General features: G+C 48.7%; 1 protein-coding gene across 1 annotated transcript in view; it reads right to left on the reverse strand.

Moving 5' to 3' along the window:
* COL13A1 (collagen type XIII alpha 1 chain) overlaps positions 1-23,262 on the reverse strand; it is a 102,384-nt gene that overhangs the window by 50,627 nt on the left and 28,495 nt on the right. The window contains exons 4-14 of the mRNA XM_074593151.1: positions 20,500-20,526; positions 17,900-17,935; positions 17,246-17,272; positions 15,444-15,494; positions 11,617-11,652; positions 10,156-10,182; positions 9,077-9,103; positions 7,965-7,991; positions 7,828-7,854; positions 7,518-7,544; positions 3,539-3,604 (exon numbers count right to left, since the gene is read on the reverse strand). Of these exons, the coding sequence (XP_074449252.1) occupies positions 3,539-3,604; positions 7,518-7,544; positions 7,828-7,854; positions 7,965-7,991; positions 9,077-9,103; positions 10,156-10,182; positions 11,617-11,652; positions 15,444-15,494; positions 17,246-17,272; positions 17,900-17,920 (336 nt within the window). The 5' untranslated portion in view covers positions 17,921-17,935; positions 20,500-20,526. The remainder of the gene's footprint in view (positions 1-3,538; positions 3,605-7,517; positions 7,545-7,827; positions 7,855-7,964; positions 7,992-9,076; positions 9,104-10,155; positions 10,183-11,616; positions 11,653-15,443; positions 15,495-17,245; positions 17,273-17,899; positions 17,936-20,499; positions 20,527-23,262) is intronic.

Consider the following 23,262-nt stretch of genomic DNA (forward strand, 5'->3'; position numbering starts at 1 on the left):
CATGAGTCAGTCAAGTACAATTTATATGTCAAGGCCCAACATCTCTTGAGATTCTTAGGAGGTTTTCCAAAGCACTTGATAGTCATATGTGAAGCAAAGCCTCCCGTGACCACACTGGTGCTTCCAGGCAGAGCCACAGTGTCTTACCTCAGCCTAGTTTTTTCCCTGTGCTATATTTGTTGGACAACACTCCCTCTGTTTTGCCAAGGACCAAAAGTAGAAACGCCACAAAACCAAAAGAAAATAACACGATCATCATGGCATTTCTGGAGCCCACCCAAAACAGGCCTATGTACGCCAGGCAGAGCCTGTTTTTGTAAGATTTAACAAGCTAGTGCGTGCAGAGCCACCTGCCATTTTAAGCTCTCTGAAATGAAGCCGTTTCATCCGGTTCCTCCCCAGGCCCCTCAGTAGCCATTCAGCGGCTGTGGCTCATGCGTCAGCAATGTCATCTGGCCCAAAGGACCTGGACACGGGACCAAGCAGCGCTGAGGAGACAGTGGGTTGGAAGCGCCACGTTTGAATACCAGACTGCTGATCTAGAATTGATGAATCCAGCGAACCCCTAAGGCACCATGGCACCCACGCTAAGCTATTAGTCTCATTCCCATTAGTCCCATTCCCTTTTCCTTAGATAAAATATCACAACATCATACTGCCAGCAACCAAATTTAAATTTGAAAAACTCTTCTTGGTGGATCCACGGGAAGCTAGTAATCAAACATGGTCATTTCTCAATTATAAATCAGTGGGTGTGCAGTTGGGTCTGCTGTGTTTATCCTCTCTGCAGCCCTATACACTGCTTCTGGGTAAAACTAAGTCTGCTCTCACGCGCTTGTGTGTGCAGGGAAATGCACAAAATCTGTCCCCTGCCTGTGTTCCTACCAAGCGTGCTGTTTATCCTGGCTGCCTTTAGTAAAACATGCAGATACAGGGATATTTGCTTTATTTAGAATGATAAATGAAAGTAATAAGCTGCAAATTTCATCCCTTCTGCCGTGAGCTCTATTTAAAAGAAAATTTCCAACACATGGGCCAGGCTCACGGGAAGCTTGGTCATGTGTGGAACAACAGCCCTTCTCCTCAAGATTGCTGCCTCCTTGCTGCCCGACCCGCATCCCTCACTGGGAAGCCTGCTGAGCCAGGCAGGGAAAGGGCCCTCTCTTTTTCCCATTTTGTAAGTGTATCCTGACTCACCCTGTGCCCCATGCAAGGGGACACAGGATCCTTCCTGAGCTTCCCTATCCTCCATACTCAGTGCTATTCAACCCTCCTGTAAATGGTCTCATAGCTTTTAAATTTGGGAGGAATTTGGATCCAATGAAGACAAAAGGTTTGGAGGACACTGGAGTATATTTCTAGATTTCCTCTTGTCCTGACCTCTCAGCTCAGCTTCAGAGATTTCCCTCCCATTGCATCTTACAGCACCCCACCGTGGATGCACCATGAGAAGGCAAAGGGGGCTCTGCCTGTCTCCCTTTGGCTCTCCCTTCTCTATTCTCTCTGTCAGCCCAGTTCACACTCCAGATTTAGGGCACTAAAAATCACAGAATCACAGAATGGTTTAGGTTGGAAAGGACCTTAAAGATCACCTAGTTCCAACCCCCCTGCCATGGGCAGGGACACCTCCCACTAGATCAGGTTGCTCAAAGCCCCATCCAGCCTGGTCTTGAACACTCCCAGGGATGGGGCCTCAACAACTTCCTTGGGCAACCTGTGCCAGTGTCTCACCACCCTCAGAGTGAAAAATTTCTTCCTAATATCTAATCTAAATCTACCCTCTCCCAGCTTGCAGCACGATGCTGGGAATGGGTTACTGGCACCCTAGCAGGGAACAGGGAGTTGGGGAGAACAGGAGCCCAGCACGGGGAGCGGCTGGAAGGAGCTCACCCAAACCTCTGTTCACATTGCCTTGGCTTCGCTGCCTCGGACAGAGTGTGCTTTGTCTAAGCGAGTGCCCATCCGTACAGATCCCTAAACACGCCGAACATTACTACCACATCATTATTAGTGCATTCGGTACAAAAAGACCCCCACAGATCTAACTGGATGGTAAGCGGATACAGTAAGTTGGAGATCAGGTGTCATTTTCATCCGATGTCATTCTATATTTTTAGCCACTGACTGGAGCTATTTTTCAGTTCTTTTAAACACCAGTTAACCACCACCTTGATTGTTCCCCAGCAATGCAATTCTTGTTCAGCCTCCTAATACAGGTCTCCACTCAGTTTGTGTCTCTGCTAAGTCCAAGCCCAAGTCCTCGCTGATGTGCTCAGAGGCAGCGGCAGGATTTTCCTCTCTCAGGCGCTGGTGCTAACATTTATTTTCCAGCCTCACATTTTTTCTTAGTGTTCATACATTGGGCTCCTGGAATTGCTTGGTGCTGGCAGATCTGTAGGAGTGGATTACACTTTGTTGCACCTAGGGAATGAATACAGCAACAGCAAAACAGATCATGGCAAAATTCTCTGGTGAAGTTAGCCTCCGGGGACAGGGGGAATTTGCAGCCCTGGCTGATGACAGGATGCGGGGCAGCTATTCAAGTTTCCCACTTCATCCTGGATACGAACTTCAGCTTTCAAAGCCTTCCCAAGAGGTCAGTCCTTGGCCTGGCTCTCCAGCCTGTCACTTTGAAGGGCAACCAATGCAATCCACGGGGCTTTGTGTGGTGCGAATGCTGAATTGATAGAAACTGAACTGAGACCACGGGCTCAAGTGATAAGGTCAGGATGTTGCCAGCACTGGGCAAGGACCAGGCACCTCGTGGTAAAGGCTTGTATTGCAGACTGCAGTTCCCTGCAGCCTACACAGGCAGTGGGGTGACAAAACCGAGCCACTTAATAGAGGGTGCCCAGCACACTTCAGCAGGGTAATTGCAGTGGTTTGTCCACACAGGAAAGTTAATCCCAATTGATGGAACGAGGGAGTTTAAAATGGGCTTATTAAAACTCTGACTATGAACTCTGACTATGGACACTCTCATTCACTGTTCATACGTCCATAATTCTTTTTATGAATTCATTCCCAAAATAAACTAAACTAAACATGAATTATGGCCCTGGAAGCCAAAATAAATGTGTTTACACAAAGATGTAATGCAATTTAATGAAACCATTATAAGAGCTTATTTAAACACGTTTTCCCAAGTGTTTTAGACTAGACTAGCCCTTAGAAGAAGCATTTGACTCTTCATTCATCTCAGTTAAATTTCACAGACATTAGTTGCGTTTCAGCAAGAGGTTTCTAACCTCTTCTGGAGATTAAATATGCAGGAACTGACTCCTTAAGGTAGGAGACTGTCGACAGTCCCGGTAACAGTTTCATGGCCCATTTCTTTTACTTTGAAAAACTGGCTTCACTGCATTTCTTTTCAGCCACATTATGACATCAAAGATTTCCTGTGCTTCAAAGAAAGTCCCTCAGCTCTGCCTGCACCTCTTGGAAACCCTTCTGTAGGGGAAGAAAGACAGGTAGCAAGCTGATTAATCGCAAGCATCAGGGCATGCTTAGAAACAGGCAATGAGGAGGAGAAGTCTACCTGGAAAGTGCGTCTCTTTATGACCGGAGGTGGAGCCAGCCGCACTGAATTGAGGAGAGGCAACAGCTGAAGAAGATCAAACCAGAAGGTCGCAGGGCAAAGGAGGCCATTAGGGCATCAAGAGTCAGAGAGCAGACAGGGGAGAGAACAGAGAAGAGGGGAACAGAGAGATTGCCATGAAAATAAACCACCATGCGAGAGACGCACGTGGAGGTGCGTGGCACGGGTAGCTGCTGGCAGACCTCCTAGCTCCTCCACACTGTGCGTTGCTCACAGGGGGATTTGCCGTTGTGCCAAGCCCGGCAGGGACAGGGTGGCCACTCGCCAACCTGATGCTCCCAGTGCAGAGAGCTTTTACTGCTTTCTCTGCTCAGAGACAAAACTTACTCTGCTCCACTGCTCTCCTCAGGCAGTATTTATCACAAGACATCCCACACACTGGCTCTGCTAAGCTCTCCGGTGACAGGACTGTTTCTCTTAAGTTCTCATCATCAGATTTGCGGTAACTATCAAAATGCCGATTTTGTCTAAGTTTTCCAAGTGCAGTTTCCTATTTCTTTCCACCTCCCTTACAAGAAGCACAGTGTATTGCTGGGCCTCACCCTTCCTCGGGGTGTGGAAGGGAGTGCAGGGAGGTTAGCTGGGGCCAGCAGCAGGCATCACAGCCAGCGAACAGGTCCTGGTGGTGTTCCGCAACGCAACTATCACGGCCAAGGGAGAAGACTGGACCCTGGGGCCTCTGAGTCCCAAGCAGGGTATTGCCTTGGGAGCCTGTGCTTTGCTTTTCCTTGTTTAATGGTAACATCAGCCTCTGACTGCTTACAGCCAGGAATGCTGCCTTAGGGCACAAAGCTGACCCGGACACATAGAAATCAAATGCACTAAAGCTCAGGAGCATTTGTTCATCCTTCTGCTGTATCCAGTTTCCACTTGAACGCATGCTGCTGGCAGCCTGGCAGCCACCGTGCCGGCTCCAGGCCCAGGAATGCTCCTCTGGCCTGATCCACTTTCCTGTTCCTATCAGTTTTCCATTGAAGCTGCTCTTGATTTACACAGAAGAGAAACAGGCTTTCTGTGCACAGGCACAAAAACGTGCCCCTGCGTGCGATGTCTCCCGGTGTGAGCTGCGCACTCAGATCTAAGAGGTGTGCCTGTAGGTCTCCCACCACAGTAATCGTACGCATCCAAGCGGCGCGCTTTAATCCCTTTAAACATTGTTCTTTGTGTTTGCAGTGAAAGCAAAGGATCCAGTCCTGTTGCAAAGTGAAGTGGCAACCCAATACTGCAGCATTGTTGCCCTGCGATCAGGCAGCTGTGTTCAAATGCACTGATCCGGACAGCCACAAGCTATCACAACAAAAGCAATGCTGCTGGAAAATCAGCAGGGCTGATTTTACCTGAAGGAAATCCTTCTCTTTCTGAAAGACAGTGCAGGAGAGGTCCCATCACTCAGGAGAGCGTTCAGGACTGTACCGACCTTCTCAAGGGAGATGTTGCTGTAAATCCCCACACCCCCATGCTAGGTGCGCTAGCAGGTCTGTACGAGTGACCCAGACCCAGCTGAGCTGGCTCCTCAAGTGGCTGAATTGTATCTGAAATACTATGCAGCTTATAGAAATGCAGAGGAAGGATGCTGGAAAGGATAAGGAGGGAAACAGAGGGAAGCAGTCCTGAACGCAGAGGAGAGACAAGACCAAGATTCAGGTGGGAGAGTTTAGAGAAGGAGCCTCTTCCACCCAGCTCCTGCCCTGCCCTCTCTGTGTCCCAACAGCAAGTTTTTCTCAGAAGGCAGCGTGCAATATTGGATCTGCATCCTCAAGCCTTTGCATCAGAACTGGGTCCCATCAGACCGTTACCCACAAACCTTTAGCGTAAGGATCTGGTTAGACCGCAGGGCTGCAAGGGTGGTACTTAGGTATTCCTAGGGGACAGTGAAGGCACATGACACAAAAGGGGTCAGTTAGACACGTGGCATTTCTGAGAGGAGATGGAGCACAGCTGGTCCTCCTCTTCCCTGAGCCGAGAGCCCTTCCCCAGGGCAGTGCTTTGGAGCAGGTTGAACGGCCAGCTCACACCGAATGGGCAGCCCCGCGCCTCGGCCTCCCCCTCACAGCAGTGCAGGCCATATGGACTCATAGAGAAAAAAGATAGGAAACTGCAACACGAGCCAAGGCATACGTCCTAACCTTACATTTCCTTCCTAAGAAAATAAAGATGAAACAAGACTGAAACAACACCCCTGTTTTTTCAGGCTGCTGCTTTTCATTTCCTTGCCCAGAACATCTGACAAAGGACCTTGTCAATCAGTAAAGCAAGAACAAATTGCAAAAATTCAGTCAAATGTGTAGCATTTTTACAACAAGGCTCATCCTAATTTTCATTTTGGGAGAAAGAGAGGGAACTATACCTCTGTTGTCTGACGTGCGCCTGTGACCAGACCCGTGGGGACAGCCCACCCTTGAGCTGATCTGATGACAGTCACCCTTCCCGTGAGCATGTCTCTGCCTGGGAACGACTCATGGGATTTTTAAAATGTTGAGCTTGCTCCCTGATGACTCCAGAAGTACCTCTATGAGAGCCAAGGAAACGTCACCAGGTTTTGCTGGGATGTGAGGCTTTGCACCTGCCCTTTCCTCACCGTCACAGCCCTGCGGCACGTCACTCCGGGATGCCTACAACCCCCAGCCCCCAAACCAGTGTGTGCCTTTGCCCCCAGGTCTGAACCCAAGCTACTCCCAGTGATGCATGATCTGCATCTCCATTTCCCAGTGTTGCTGTGGGTCCTGCTGCCGCTGTTCACCTTGAGCACTGAGGACAGTCAGAGCCAAGGGCTGTAACAGGAACCCAGGACACCTCTGGGTGAACATTGTTGTTAGCTTCTTTTTAACATAACGATCTAGTGAGCCTGCTCGCTTAAATAAACACAGCTGACTGGGTATTATTGTAGCAGGGCTGGCACATACCGATGGCCCCCTTCTCCCTCACCGCCAGCCCAGCTCATTCCCTTGCCTCTGCCGCACAGAGCATCCAGGGCCCCGCTCCCTTGGGGTCAGGGACCAGAGCCCAGCTAATTGTCCAGAGGCCCACCAAAAATAAACAGAAAGCCCTTAAGCCTGTCTCCCTGTACACCCAGATTACAAATTCCAGGCACTTCATATGATGTCGTTCCAATGCATTTCCAGTGGATTTTCAGCAGTCCAGCTGTTTTTAGAGCTGGTTACATTTTTACCCCTGTAATCCCCTCAAACCCCGTGATGTACTCTCTCCTCTCTTGGCTGTGGTATATGCCAGCCAGCTCAGGATGAAGAAGCAAGCGGGGCAACATCCTGGCTTTCACTAAATGGATGCTGGCATCAATCCTCCCTCTCCTCCTCTTCTTTGCAGGCAGAAAGCCCAGCCGGCTGGGGGACTGGCATTGGGACCAGCTCACCAGGGACCAGCCAGAGCACTGTGGCCAGGGTGGTCAGGATTACTTTCAGGCAGGGAGCACAACCCTTCCCCTCATCTCTAGGCAGGATTGAGACCATGAGGGAGAAGAAAAAGGGAGGAATGATGATAGAGTCTCCCCGAAGTCTACAAACCCCCAACTGCTCCTGGCCATGCAACCACAGCAGTCTGAGGAAGCAGGACAGAGCTCATGGAGCAACACAAGGCATGAGTGGGTGACCTCTACTCCTCCAGAAACCCCAGGTTTTGTTGGGTTTCAGGGTGAGGATACGGACATTCCCTGCTCCAGCACAGAGCATGGGAGGGTCTCCAGGAAGCAGCAATGACAGCATTTAGTTGGGGGTCAGCCCTGGTGGGCAGGAACAGTCTAGAGAACCAACATCCCTCCTGGCAGCCAAGCGCTGCCCTCGGGGCCCTGATGACACAACTTGTTAATGAAACGATTTATATTTCCAACAAAAAGCCGTTCAAACAAAGGAGGGTTAACACGCAGGAAGGCAAGGGACATACGATAATAACGCTAATGACTTACCCTGTGTGGGTATTCTGCACACTGACCCTGTGAAAGAAGGGGATTAAAAGGAAATAGTTTAAACCACAAACAGAGAGGACCAAAATAGGCACGCAGGGTCAGATCCAGAAGGTGTAAATCATTGTGACTATATTGAATTCAGTGCAGTTACGCCAATTTGCACCCGACAAGCACCCCTCTCCCCACAGCCCTCTGCTCTTGCTGTATTTTTCAGCCACTCAAAGTCAGAAGGAGCAGCACCAAACCCGCCGAGTCCCTTCCCTGCTCATTTTTTACATTTAATTTTCAACATGTCTCCCATTAAAATTACCTTTTCTCCTTTTTGTCCTGGGGGTCCCTATAAAGGAAAAGCGATTAAAAAAAAGCCCTCAGTAAATGAAGGAGTTCAGCGCATGCAAGGGGAAAGGGATTAGGAGGTGGTGCGACTGCAAGGGATGGGATACTTACGGGTTGTCCCCTGGGACCTGCAGCACCCTTTAAAGAAACACATTGTTGTGAATGTGAGACGGATTCCGATTTACAGTGACAAGACAAAACCTCTCAGCGTATGGAGTAGGTGGAAACTCAGCTTTTAAAAACAATTGTGGAGAAAAGTTCCCAAGAGAGATCTGTGTTCCCTTTGTTACTCTGGAGGAGTGAAAATGCACACATGTTCTGGCTGCACTGCAGGGGGCAATTATTAAAAGGAGAGGGGAAAAAATCATCAGGAAAACACACCCTTATTGTTCCCAGGACCTCAGTTGACAGCGCATCTCCTTGGTCGATGCACTGGGATTGAACCAGAAGCAGCCAGGACTGAAGCCTGAGCTGCAACTGCCTGAGCCAGGATTGCACAAGAGGGGGATGTCAGCTCACCCTTCCACTGAGGAGCGGGGAGGGGGGACCTTCAACATGTGCTTGCCAGAGGCTTAGACTGGCTCAAAAAATAGAATTAGCAGAAGAAAATGTTCAGCATTTCAGTGAGCGAAGGTGGCTACAGAGCTGCTGGCTTGGCATACTCATGTTTGGGGATTTCATCATCAGAGATGTCAAGAGGAACAAGACTGCATTTGGTTTTCCATCAAGTGCAGCCTAAGCTTATAATTTTCAACCAAAAGCATTTTAGTACAGTTCACATATGAAACAGAGCTTCAAGAGGGGAAAGACAGACATTTAATACATAAAATATGCTTTTTTTGTTGTTGTTAGATAAGTTGAAAGCTGCCAGATGGGTTTTCAGAAATCTTTCCATCAACTTTTACTTCTGCTATGAGGCCAACTACGAAAAATGTCAGCTCCCGGTGTATATTTAAAGAACATAATTGCTAACTGCAAGAAAAACATATCCCATGCGTAACTAGAGAGTTGCTGTTGTGACATTACGATCTGATAGCCATAATGTAAAAATTACAGATGTGCATCCCAGCACTGCTATTATAAAGTTACAGAATTAGGGACGTAGCTAGTGGATTAGCTGAACTAAGATTTCCACCCTGCCTACGAGCTCGTTTCCAGCTGAGAGGCACTGTCATTTTAAATCAACCCATCACCCACAGACAGACATTTATTTTTTTTTTTACCATCTCCCCCTTCTGTCCAGGATGACCCTGAAAAAGAAAGAAAACATGCATCAGCTTCAGCCTCTGGAGAAGATCTCTAGAAGATGTTGCCCCTTGCCTCGGGAGGTGCCCGCAGTTACTATACCTGGTCAAGGGAGATGCAGTGCCGTGCATGTGGAGCTCTGCTCACACGCCTAACAGGACACGGCTCCCTGCTACCCAAAACTCTGAGAACAAAGCTCTGGAGGATGAATCCAGGGTGCAAAGGCTCTGCGGGGCATGGCCAGGACAGGGCTAAGCTCCCCTTGCGGTGGCAGAGCAGCTTCACCTGAGCGCAGTGCGCTGTGCCTTGCTGGGGCTCACATGTGTCCCCTGAGCAGTACGAGAGAGATGCTGCTGGATCTCTCTTAAGGGTGATGTTCCTCATGGCAAAAACAGGGTCCTGCTGTAGGAAATTAGGTGCCAGAGGTATGTGCGACCTGCTCCTTCTCCATTACAGCCTCCGTGGGTTTCATGTCAGTTGGGTTCATAGTGAAGGAGCCTTATTTCTGCCTAGCTCTCTGAAGGATGGGGATAACTTAGGTCTCTCTCTCTCTGCTACAAACCTGATTATAAGGAGGCTCTAAAGACAGCATGGAGGACTTTAGGGTCCTTTCTTCTTCTACTGCAACTCTTTGCAGCAGAGCAGTGAAGAGAAAGAAGCTGTAGGGTTGACTCCAAATGAAGCTGTCAGCTGTCTAAGGCAGAGGGACGGTGCCTAGGGGACCTGCTCCGTCTGTCTGACTCAGGGTGGGAGTGCCTGCTAAGGCTTTCCCTGCAGCAGCCAGGCTGTTGCACTCGTGAAGAGCTATTTTATAGATTTGCCTAGAAAGGGAGCAGCCCCACTCTGCCTTCTCTAATCTCCTGACTTCTGCATTTCCTCCAAGGCATCTGTGGTATCCTCCTGCCTGCCACCCTTCTAATTTCCTTTTAATCCATGCATTTGCGTGACATTGCAAAATAATCCTCTTAAAAACATACTCTATAACACGCAGGCTGGCAGGACAGTGGGACCTAGCAGGAGGCAGGGCAGAAAGCTTTGAGAGAAGCTGTTTGCTTACCGGTTTGCCGTCCAAGCCAATAGGGCCCTGAAATAAAAAAGGAGAAATGACAAGAAATGCTTTCACTGGGGTGTCTGTCCATCTGCCCCAGCAAGCACTACATGTCACAAGATTGCACAGACTGGGGAAAGGACACAGAGGTGAGGTGACTCTCTCTGCCCTCCTGCCGAGTCCCAGCAGGTTCCTGGCCCACTGGGTACCAGCCCAGTTTCCCAGTTGCTTCTGCAGGGACCTGCTCACTGTCAGCCCATTTCAGAAGCAACGCCGGACACAAGAAAGGAAGGGAGGAGGGATTCATGGTCAATTTACAAAAAACCCTCAGCATTTCAAATTACACAGTGTACTGTAAACTAGTTGGAAATCGGCGAGTTTCTTGAGACTTTGATTTAAAAAGGCACCCACCTTTGGGGGAAGAAGAATTTTTGCAAATGACAGAATAATAAAAGTGTCCCAGGGAAGAGGTGACATACAGCTCAGCTTCATTCTGAAGGTACTATTTGATGAGAAACAGGCTCCACAGAGCACTGTCCCACCCGGCATTTTCTCATGAGCTGGGCTGATTTGTTTTCTGCTCCTCCAAAAGCCAAAGACCACAAAGTCCTGGAGAGATCTGCTTCTCCTCAGCCCAGGGGCAGCTCACAGCCCCTCTTTTCGCAAAGGGCAGAGCCATGGAGCCCGGTCAGATGGCTCGGAGGCTGCCAATTCCTCCTGTTTTCTAGGCGTGAGAGTCTCCCCCATAGACCTGCTCTGGCACATTGTGTGTCCTGGAGCAGCAGCTGAGCTGCCTGGCGGGAGCAAGGATACGGGGAGTATTTGTGTTTGCCTTAGGCTTCCTAGTCATCCAGGATAAATGCATAAGAATAAATAGCAACTGTTTGAGTTCTCTAGCAGCCTCAATGCTTCAGAGGAGTGTTGCCAGCAACTGTAGGACTGAAATTAAATTTGCGTTGTCCTCTCCTGGGCTTGTTTTCCATTCCCTTGCCCGTCTGTAACAGCGTTGGAGAAGAATCGCCCCCCCTTATGTTTTTTGTACTTTCCCTTTGGCGTGACTACAGTATGGCCCCCAGCCGACCTGCATCACGCAGGGCGCCATTTGGATTGCAGTTACTCACCGCTATTGCAGTATCACCTAAAGCCTCAATTAAGGTTGGAATTTCACCTACCTAGGGGTTATTTTCTTTGTCTGGGGGTATTTCTTAGGATGGTTTTCTTTTACTGAACAGCTCTGCTTCAACTATGTTATTTTAACACTTTGGGGGTTTCTAAATTAATTTCCTTTCGGAGTTGTGTGGTTTGTTTTTTGGTTGGTTTTTTTTTCCCTAAGTATCATTTAAAAGAAAGAAAAAACAGTTCAGATCAGCTCCTTGGTCTCAGACAGAAATGGTGAGATACAGCGAGCACTACTGACATTTCCCAGTAATATTGCACACCCATACCTCATAAATTAGCAGTTGCACTTACCGGGAATCCAGGAAAACCTCTTGTTCCAGGCTGTCCCTGGGAAGGACGAAACGGAGACAGCAGTTTAGAAGAACTGAAGTAGATTTTGACTGACCTAAGTCCTCCCTACGTAGCCCTTCCTCCAGCCTCTGCCCATTTATCCTACGACTCTCTGAAGAGCTACCCAAGACCCAATTCTCATCCAAGGGGAAAGCGTCTTGGGAAGGAGGGGAAATCTCTCATCCCAGCTCCAATTTGTACGGGGCCAAGAAAATCCTGGAACGGGTCCAGTTTGGACTGCAGGCAGTTTCCTTGAAGTTTCTACATTAATTAAGTGGGTGTCCCTAGCCCATACGCTAGGCTTTTGGAGTATATTCCAGGGGCTGAGCTCATTTTATGGCAATTCTTTCTGCCATAAACTGGAGGCGTTTAATGTAGGGTGCTGCTCTGTGCAAGACAAACCTTGCAGGTCACTGGTGTCAAAGCCATCCCTCTTCTCCTCCTCCCCTAATCTCATGTCCCAGTGCATTCATTTCCCTCACAAATAATTCCGGAGAAGAGATGATTAATTTTTTTTTCTTTTCTGTTTTTTTTCCTGTGAGAGCTAAGAGAAAAAGGAGAGTTAAGTAGTGTGATGAGAGGAACATGAGCACCATGTCCTTTCCCCCGCCTCTTTCTGGCTAGCCAGCGTTGGCTACCAGTTTGGGATCAGGTACAGCAAATACTGGCTTGGGATGTGTTTGGCAGCTTCTTCATCACCCACTTAAAAACACTGAAAATAAGAAAATGTCCTGGCTGTTCATTTTTCATAGTTCTTCAGTTTCTGGGACCTGTGACATCCCAGGTCACAGGATACCCTAGATTTGTGGGTATCCAGAAAAGATATCACTTTACTTAAGGATTTTTTAATCTCAATTTCCCGAAAAATGTGTTAGCCAAATCAGGAAGCAATATGGACCAGACTTCAGCAGATCTGGAAGCACACCCATGTAGATGGAAACAGCAGGATGAGGTAAATCCTCTACCACAGTCGTCGAGTGACCGCTGCAGAGTCTTGGCTTCCCTGAAAGCCGTGCTACGATGCCTAAAAGCCCAGGTTTCTTCTGTGTTGTCATGCTTTGTTTTGGGGAAGAAAATGCTTTGTTAGGCAATTTGAGATACCATAACCAGAATCTTTGAGTCCCACAAGGGTCTCCTATGAAAGAGCTGGGTATAAACAAGGGTTCACTTCTGACAAGAAATGCACCTGGGTGCATCTCTGCATTAAGCAGAGCTATCACTTGTGGTGCCAAGGGAAGGGAAGGGGAAGGAGGGGACGGGCATGCTGGGCTGCAAGGCTGAGGTTTGCCGCAGCGCAGCAATGCTAATCCCTTGAGAGAGAGTTCAGAGCCACATTGTCAGGGAAAACCTTCACCTTCAAGTTACATTTCCTCCAGCCTCCCTCTGCTTGCAGAGAGAATCAGAGAAGATCTGGCCCTTCAGAGATGGGGCCAGATAACCTCTTCGCGGAGTTTGAGGGATGCCCCTACCTCAAAACGCCTTGCGCTGTGCTGAACGGTTGTGTTTTTATACACAACGCTAGCAGAACCTAATCCCATTTGCACTGTTTTTTCAGTTTTGCAAAGTTGAACTTGGTCAGCTTTGCTTTGCAAGATACATATAAAACCACCTGGTCGTGTTGGCCAGTGACCAGGAGGGAAGATAGGCTATAAATTAAAGGATCTGTCCATCGCTGGTTTCTGAAAAGGCAAGAATCAAGAAAAGCTTAGCCACAATTCATTAATTTTGGTTCGCTGCTGGACACCTCCCTGTACAAGAAGTGCTAAAAAAAGATTTACGGAGAAAACCTGGAAATTGTGCAATTTGGCTTCCTCTGCAGACTACAGACTGCTGCCTCTTTGTCCTTAGAGGACGGCAGAGTGATTTGCACGGTATCAGGCCAAAACAACAGTTCAGCAGCGAGCAATTCCAAGAGACTGGTTTTTTTGGGTGGCTGTTTTTCCTTGTCTTCTTTTTAAAATGTTGATCGTATGAAGTATGCAATCTTGGGAGCTGCCAAATCATGGAGACTGTCTGTTTCTGCCACTATTGGTGCACTGTCCCTCTCTGGCCAGAAGTTAAGCAGCTCTGAGCTCTAGCGAAAACTTTAACCTCCAAACAAAAATCTGGAAACTATTTGTCATCCCACGTCTTTCCAAGTGGCTCCTTGGCCGGGGTTTCCATGTTTGTCTTCAGTGCTCAGCCATCCTTTTGACCTATCACCAGCTCCCCAGGAAACTGGATCATCTTCACAGGGGGTGAAGTGTGGAGTTGTGCCAGTCCTGGCACCTCGGAGCTTTGACTAGGGTAAGCAAAAGCCCATTTAAAATATCGTTTGCCATCTAAGTTCTCTGCTGCTTTGGAGATGCAATGTGTTCTGCGCTTTCTCAAACAGCAGAAAAGGCAAAGCAGCAGCACCAAAGCAGACATGAAAAATTGTCCTGCAGACCAGGCATGTCTTCAAGAAAACAGTGGTGCCTGTCTGTGTTTGTAGGACCTTCAGTGACAGGGACTGACAGATTTTCTCTCCAATTACTATAACCACACTATCCAGAAGGCTGAGAGATACAGCTTGGAGGAAATAGCAAAAGTAATGGGACATTTACCCTCCAAAACCTGCTGCTTGTAGAGCAAGGTGGCCTCACTCAGAGCTTGTCATGGAGGGACCTGCCAGCCCTTCCTCCTGGCCTGGCCACACGGCCACTCTGCTGAGCATAAAACACTTGGGGAGACCCGTTTGTGTCCTGGGCTTCAGTTCTGTCACTTTTCAAACTCCAGCATGCCAAGCAGGTGGGCCTGGGAACTGACAAAGCTGTTTCTTATTAGAAACACTTATCATGGGGCTTTTGCAAAGCTAATTGTAAAGCCAGATGTAGCCAAGTGTTTGCACTGCCTAGGTCTCTCTCACTTGACCTCCTCTGTGAAACAAAAGTTGCCGGCAGCCCATCCTCTCTGCGGGTCAAGGACGGTGCTCTTCACAGGTTAATCAAAATCGGAAGTGCCCACTAGGAGGGAGAAAATTGAGTCAGCAGGTCTTTTTTCATGGAAATCTCTGGTGGAGGCTGTGCAAGGGTGGAGTAGGAAGGACTGGCTGCATCTGCACAAAAGCAGAGGCTTGATGGCTGAACCACAGTGCAAGAAATACCAGGCATTTAGGGCACGTAAATGCTCCAACCCTTCATGTTGATCTTTTTTATGACCCCATCCTTGCAAAAAGCTTTGTCTGGCTGACTCGTTGCACCTGGCAGGGACACTTCTGCTGGAAGAGGGTGCAAAATCCTGCCTACACTTTTCTCATCTCCCCAGCCAGCTAAGGGACTTTCCAGACAGCAGTAACTGTGCCGTCGAAGAGTTTCCAAGGTTATGGGTACTTGACAAGGACCTCTGAACAACCCATGTTTGGGAGTTCCCCAGTCACCAGCTTAGCTCTGATCCTGCTCTTCTGCAAAATCAGGGAGTTCGTCCTCTGCTAATGAAACCAAAGGCATCAGCCAGACAAAGGGCACATTTTCTCCAAAAGCAGTAGCAGCCCTGTTGCAAGAAGGAAATATGCTTCTTCCTTTAAATACAGGAATATGGTTTCCTCGCAAAGGAAGGCTTCCTCATTTGTTCTGGAGTATGAGCTGTAATTTCATTATATATAGTATATAATAACAGTATAAAACCAAGACTGGTTCAGCATGGGAACCACATTATACAGGGTTTTTGCTCTCTCCAGCCGATGCTGTGTCTTACCACCCCTCCTAAGTCTTTCCCTGTAACTTGCCCACATCCTGCATCAGTCAAAAATAGAGAGAAAAACCACTTACGGGTGGACCACGGGGCCCGATGATAGACATGCCTGCTTCTCCTGGAGCACCCTGCAGAGAGACAAGGGAGAGGAAAAGGGGTGAGAAAAGGAGGAGTGGAAACTACAAAGACAGTTATAATCCCATCAAGACCAGGGTTAAATGACAGTCCTCAAGGTGTGAGACCTTCAGGGCTTATGGGGCAGCTGCTGCTCTGGACTCCCGCAGCTCTTACCCCACGCTTTAGGAGAAGAGATACTGTTTGGAGCTACTCAGGCATGTCAGAAAGTGGAAGCTGCACAGCAATGAAAACTAGAAAGACATAAAGCACTTTCTGGCAAAACAGAGGTTCTGCCCTATTACAAGTGTGAAAGACGGCCTCAAATCCTTGCTGTTTTCTTCCTGCGAGTCCAGGAGGACTGTGTCCTGCACAAGAAAGAAAAGAAGGAGGGATGTGCTGGGCTCCAGGGAAATGGGAGCTGCGGGCAGCTCACTGGCTGCCTCCAGAAGCGCCTCCCTTGTGTGCTCCTCAAACTCAGTTGGGATGTGGATGAAAATAGCAAAGTCCTTGCTGGAAAGCAAAACAGCTGCCTCTCCAGCTCCTAGCCACCCACGACGTGTGATGGGCAGGACATATCCCTGTCTTTGGGAAACACAGCATATTCCTGAGGGCAGCTCCAAAAGCGCCCAGGGCTGAGGAACCTTGGGATGGAGCATTCCATAAACCAAGCAGCCTGCAAGAAAGCAGAGCTCTCTGCAAAACAAAGCTGAGGCCTGCCGAGGACCTAGGACTCTTACGGAAGGCTTTGGGAAAGCATGGACAATTAAGAGTGATTTTTCCTTTGTTTGTTTGTTTGCATCTATCTGCTGTCCCTTCATGTTGAAAGCTTTGGTGGAGACGTGCAAAGGTGCAAGGACATGCAGAGAAAAAGCAGGGCGGCTTCAGGCAGTGAAATCTTGGCCTGCTAGGTAATGTTGGTTGACTCCAATGAGAAAGCAGAAACTTGAAAGCAAGGCAAGAGAATCTCCGTCCCACCTTTTCCTTCCTTGCTGTTTTTCTTTCTCTCCTATGAATAGGAGTACACAGGCCTGGTATGGCACAGATGGTCCCCCTATCAGGTGAATATTCACCCCTTTCCTAGTTTCTACCTGTTGTTATTCAGTTATTCACCCTCCCTAAACACCTCCATCCTGCTGTTCTTGCAGGTAGGAGGTACTCACAGCTCTTGGGAAAATACAGTAACACTGAAGTGTCAAACACCTCAAAACACGGAGGCCAGCAGCAGGATGCTTTGCAAACCACGGCTTCTTTCGAGGGACAAAACACCCATTTGCTGCACGGCAAACAGTTTGGGAGGTGGCTTCCCGCAGGCTTAAACCATACCATCTGTTTTCCTTAGGAGGAAGAGGTCCCACCAAGTCAGAAGCGTGCCATGCCATTTTCTTCCTTGCCACGGCTTGCACGGGCAATCAGGCTAACCTGGGAAGCGGAGGGGAGCTATGGGTTGATCAGGGCAAGGGGAGCTGCCAGCGGGGAAGGAACTCAACAGTTAAAACCCAGGAAGCCTCGAGGGAAGCCCTGTATGTGCCCACTGGCTCTTATGCTGTTAGTAAATTGTCATAAACAAGAAACGCAATGTCTTTGGAGGCTGAGTGGCCTGGAAGGAATTTGGGAGATAAACTCGCATTACCAGAGATGAGAGGGCAGCCTGGGGGGGTGTGTGAAAGCCCAAAGCTGGCTGCAGTGGCTATGACTGTGACCAGGGGGCTGACCCTAGAGGAGGACAGTTGGGGATGCTATGGGCTGCGAGGAGCCGACTCACCTTCTCTCCAGGTTGCCCTTTTAGTCCCTGGTCAGTGGCACCCATCACAGCCATGTGCAAGAGGGTGCAGGGGGGGGAGAGAGAGAGAGAGAGACACAAACACAGGCATCAGCGGCAAAGGCATGCTCCCCCGCCCCAAAACCCTGGCTGTGGGGCTGGGATGAGCAGATTGGCCCCAGCTCCTGCCCCAGTCCTCCTTCCCATCCTCACCGTGGGGTGCCCGAGCAAAGAGCGGCTCCAAAATACAGTGCTCAGCCAGGCAGGGGATGGCCCCACCTTGTTCAGGGCAGGGTTATTTGGAATGGGCAGCTGCCGGTGGCAGGCAGGGGTGCATGTTAGCAAGCCCACTGTTAGCAAGCCCAGCTGGTGCATGAGGTGGCAGCAGGAGGCACCCAACCCAGGGGGATGCTGAACTAGAAGAGGGTCTGAGCAGTATGGCAAAGGGGATGGAAACACACTCCCCCCCGGCACGTATGTGATCAGCATGGCTGGCCACCCTGCTGTGACCAGGAGAGCCCCTCAGGTGTGGAGCTCAGGGAGGGTGGCTTTGCTCAGGCTGATACCTGCCAAGGGTCATCCTAAAAGCCACACCAAAACCTTGGGGGTTGGAAGAGGATGAGGAGGACAAGGTACATGCGAGATGTTTTGACTTACCGGCCGCCCAGGGATCCCCATCGCGCCTTTGTCCCCCTGGCAATTAAGGCAAAATCAGAGGCAATTGGAAACTGGCCAAAAGCAAGGTTATAAAAACAGCACGAATGAGCTGTGCCACAGACACAGCTTCCTGCTGTGGTGCAAGCATCCAGGGATTTTGAAAAAGGAAGAAAGCAAGTGAGAGAGAGATGAAAGTGTGTTTGCATGTGCCCGAACCTGTCTTTAACAACATGCATAAGCCACTAGTTCACTTGTGCATATGGCAAACCAGCACGTCTCACAACAGAAATGACATATAGTGATTTAGGCATCAAAAGGAGGGCAAGAGTTTGCAGCCTAACAAAGTATAATCCCAATTTCCAACACTTCATAAAATTCAGGTCCTGGGAACTGGCTTCTTGCAGTAGCCAACTGTCACATTTTTTTCCCCTAGTGTTAGCTATTTATTTATAGCATTATCACTTTAAAACAGGATTTTCTTAGAATTGAAAATACGGTCCTGTCCAGAAGCAAGAGAAAAATGTGGGAAAACAAGCTGACACAGGAAAAAGCACGTCTGGAAGAAGACATATGAGCAGCTGTGTTCAGTGTCCTCTATCCCTTTGAGATACTTCTCAGTGAATTGTCAGGGTGTGAACCATCCTAACAGTGGTTTGGGGGATGACTTTGGGTCAGGTGACAGTGAACAGAGCCTTGTAAACACATGAACACAAGACTGGTGGCAATTTTCTTTAGCCACTTACCTACAAGGCAGTGTTCTGCCTCTTACAGTTAAATTTAACTATGCAATTTAAAAAACAAAAATAATGATCAACCCCCTCTGCATTCCTGGTCACCAAATTTGAAGGCTGCGCAGATTTGGAAGATAGAAGCTGATTGCTGAAAGGATCTTGATGATTATGGCTTCAGCGGTCATGTAGCTTTTCCTATATATTTTGCAAAAAATGACATGATAATGATCTCTCAGTTCTGCTTCCAGCAACGTTTGGAGTTTCCTTATGTAAAACGGAGCGTTCCTGCCTGTGGCTGCCTTCATCTGTAGACATAAATCTGGTTTTCTGGTTTCTGCAGCTGGAGACATCAGCCCCATCGGTGTCACCTCTTTGTGCCTTCCCCCATGTTCAGTCCCAATGTGCATGAACGCAGTCTGAAATCTCTGGAAGGGGAATGCGCTTAACTCTATCTGTTTTGCTGGGTGTACGCAGAGGCTCCTTTGGCTGTGCATCCCAAACTCGGATGCTATTGCCTGGGATCAAACCGTTACCTGGTGAAAGCCTAGCCACTTCCCTCTGCGGATCTGGGGGGCCGTTTGGTGTTGGAGCATTCTTTTCCATGCAGCGCATGCTTTGACAAATTGAAAAGCGGCAATACATGCATTGCAAAAGCATCCCTTGCAGATGGATGCAACGCTAAACAGCTGCTTGATTTTAAATTTTGTAGATGATATATTATGGGAAACTGCTTTCTTCTAGGGTTTTAGGCAGGTTCTCAGTCCCACTAATATTTGCCAGCGATACTGTTCTGTGTGCCGGCAGCGAGCAAAACTCCTGGTGTCAGCATCTTGCCCTGGGATTACTTTGTGGCTGCTGGAGAACACAATGCTGAGCTTTCCTGTGCTTTTAGTCCCTTAAATGCTGCTTTTCTCCAGAGCTGAGCTCCCTCCTGGTTTGAGGTAAAAGCTGATTTTGTTTCTCTTGGCTCTGCTGTAGCTGGTGCCCGAGCAGGAAGAGCCCGAGGTCGCGGCCGAGCTGTGTCTGGTCTCCAGCGAGTACCTGGTGTCCGAGTGGTACATGACAACACCGTGTCTGGTATGTGGCTGCGCAGCGTTACAGCCCTCCAAGCAATAATAGCAAAGGGGGGAGCTCACGGGAGGACGGCAAATAAATGCCAGATGTTTATAAGGAAAGGTTGTCTGTGACAGGGAGCCAGGAAAGAGCGCTCGTGGGTGGATGATACCGTGTATGTCGGTTACAAAGTCATGCAAAGCTGCCTGCAGCTCCCACACTGGAGCTACAGGAGCATGAAAGGCAACAAGCAGCCTCTGTCCTGAATGAGGGGGAGAGCCAACACTACAGTTTGCATTTTGTTCATTAGGAAACTTGCTGTTACGGCTGTTGCAGTCTCCAGGTAAGCAGCAGCCCGGGGAGCAGGGAGCCATCGCCAGGAAAGCACGCAGCCGTAACCCTGAAACCCACACTTCTTCCTCACTCATGACTATCTCAGATGCAGATACTGTTATTATGGACTTTTGCATTTGTCCCAGGCCTTTTAAATCCTCCTGCAACTAGCAAGCCTCATCAGCAAGAATACTGCACCTCTTTAACCTCAAAGGTGACAAAGGCATCTTCAGAAGTAGAGTATTTCCCACATGCAGGGGGCTCATAGGGATTATATTACCCTTAAATTTGCTCCTACAAAGCTCCTGTGGTCCCTGCTCTGTTATGAGCCATGTCCTGTTTGCAATATGCTGTTCTTCCACATCAGGTTTGCTATGCGAGATCACTACTTTCTCTCAGCTTACAAACCCCAGGGGCCTTCTGATGAAAGTACTGCCAGACAGAGAGCACGAGGGAACAAAAAAGAAGGAATGAAGTATTTACCTGGAGCCCTGGTCTTCCTGTAGGGCCCTGAAACAAAATACACAGAAACAGCGAAAGTTAGCCTCAAATCCTGAAGGGAGGGCTTGATGAAGAGACCAAATCACATGTAAGGGTTTAGGAAATGGAATGGTTAAAAAACTCTCCACAGCTTCTTAACCATCAGCTCTGATTGCTTCAGTTTCCTAATCCCCTCTTTGTTAAGTTTTCTCTCGTTTCAGCATGGCTCTACCCACAGCTCTCTGCACAGGCTCTGAAGGTATCTGCAAATCCATGGAGAACGAGCTAATTACAGGGCTCTGACTTTCTTCCTTAGTTTCCATCTGCTAAATATTATTTTTTCATGTATGGAATTGCTGCAGTTGCCACAGAAATGTTGCATGTTCAGAAATGGGAGAGAAAATGTCCGTGAGAGGATCTTTTCCTTCGGATGTGGTCCAGACAGCGAAAGAGTCCGGGAACCTCAGGACTATTGCACGATTTCATCATTTCCTTCCTTCCTTTGCCCCTTTTAGTCCCAATCTCACCAAATTTCTTACGTGATTGCGGGTTGCCCTTCCCTTCACCAAAGCCTCGACTGACTTCAAGAATAACCATGGGAGCATCTGTTGGGCAAGAGGAGAGCATGAAGGCCCCTTTGCCTGGTGGGGTGTTGCTCATCCATTTCCCTGGCTTTTCTCCCGGTCATCCTAGACTACAAGCAGGGCTCAGCACGTTTCTAACGAGTCTAACGAGTACTTCGTGCCCATCCCCACACTCAAGCTGACAATGGCACCAGGAGCTAAGCCCTGTCACCTGGCATATTGTGTTTTGCAAGCTGTGAAAAAAACCCCGGGAGAGAGATGTGGGGTTGTCAGCGTTTTGGAGTCACTATACAGAACATTGTGTATGACATCCAGCCAGGCAGGAGCCCAGGTCTGTTGCTCATAAACTTGAGTTTCCATGCGGTTTTAATCATGAGAAACATGGCGGGGGGGGGGGGGGGGAAGCGGGGGGGATATTTCCTATAGCAACATGGAGGACTCTGCTTGACTCTTCAGCGGCGAACTTTTGCTCACAGCAACTGAGCTGCTCTCGCTCACCAGACGATCCAAAACCCCAGAAGACCAGAATGAGAAAAAGGTGCTGTTAGCCCAAGACAAATTCCACGTTGGTTAACGATGCTTGGTCTGCCCAACTTCCTCTTGTTATTTCCATGGGCTGCAGCATTCCTCACGGCCCGTCCTGAAAGTCTGCGTGCAGAGACAAGTTCAGGGGTCGCAATAAGCTGGGTAGGATATGGTAGCGTATATTGTTAGCACTTCTCTGGTGGTCCCATGTGTTTCTGCCAGACTTCAATCTTTCATTACGATATTAAATTTCTAACCCTTATTGCTGCAGAGAAAGCCTGGTGCGTGCATCTTCCTCACCCTGCAAAGGCGCAGACTGCTCTCCAGGAAACGCTGGCTTACTGATTTCTCTCCAATTTCTCATGGCAATAATAGAAATGCCAACACTGCTACCAATTTTGTGCCCCATCCCTTTAGTGCCAACAGGTGCCTGCCCGGGGCAGAGTGGCAGGGACAGCTCTGGACAGACTCCACTTGCAGCCCCCTCCAAAGTACTGCTTTCCTCCCAGTAACCCAAAGCTAATGCTGAAATACCTCCACTTCAGCAGCCAGTCCTGAAAGCCCACTGGTATAAGCTATCACTGAAGGTTTGCATGGCTCAGGACTTCCAGCTGTAAAACGCTTTCAGACCTTTTGGCCTGGAAGGTGCAACTTTTTGGAAGATTGTTGTCATTAAATTGGGCTGTGCTCATGTATCTGTGAGAGTTCAGTCTATAGCATTTCAATTTGACGAAAGGGGCAAATAGGTTGTGTAGCAACCACTCCTCAGAACTGCGAACTCAGTCATCTGCAAACTGTTTAAGATGTTTTTGCATGAGCAGACAAAAGATGACTACCGTATATTTAACTTCTCATGTTCCTTCACAGAAACTCAGTATAGTTACTCTATTGTACATGAATATAAACCATTTCCTCTGTAAGGACTGTGCTAGAGACAATACAGTGTTTCTTTATAATCCTGAGAGATGTCGATACATGGCCTCATTCCTTGCATTGCTGCTTCTGGTTCACTGTGGGTCTCTTAATAGCTGTAAGAAAACTTCTGCAATAACCTAGCTATTTTCCTGAAGCCCAAATGGTCTGCTCTGAGGTTTTGCATTAGCTAACATTTGAAAAGGAAGCTGTCAACACAATTTTTTCTCTGAAATTGATAGTCGTGCAGCTATACTTGAAGGCCCAACAGTTCAGCAAGCCCGAGTGAGTAGCAGGGAGCAAGCCTCTGCAGCTCAGCTCCTGCCATGTGTTTGCGATCTATCTTTCCTTTTTTCGCAAACACGTCTCATTCAGCGTGTGGCATCCAGTGCATGTGAAGTGCATACAGCCAATTCCGCTGGGGTATTTGGGGCTAACTGGTAACACACAGATATGTGTCCCTTGCGTTTGCCGTGTCCTAATCCCTGCGCTCCCTCAGTTTCACCCTCAGAAGCTGCAATGCAGCCGAGAGCAATCCCACCCAACAGGGGTCCACAGCACCCGCAGTACTTGCTGTTTTGGAGATCCCAGGGTGCCAGGACTGCAAAGGTGGCTACCGCACCAGACACCACAGACAGGAGACTTTGCTAGTTCATGCCCCGCAAACTCTGTGTCAACAGCTTCTAAAACCATAGAGGTTTGGTACTTACAGGTGGACCTGAAAGAGAGAAGACAAACAAACAAT

The sequence above is a fragment of the Larus michahellis genome, chromosome 6, assembly GCF_964199755.1.
Source record: "Larus michahellis chromosome 6, bLarMic1.1, whole genome shotgun sequence".
Taxonomy (NCBI): Eukaryota; Metazoa; Chordata; class Aves; order Charadriiformes; family Laridae; genus Larus; species Larus michahellis.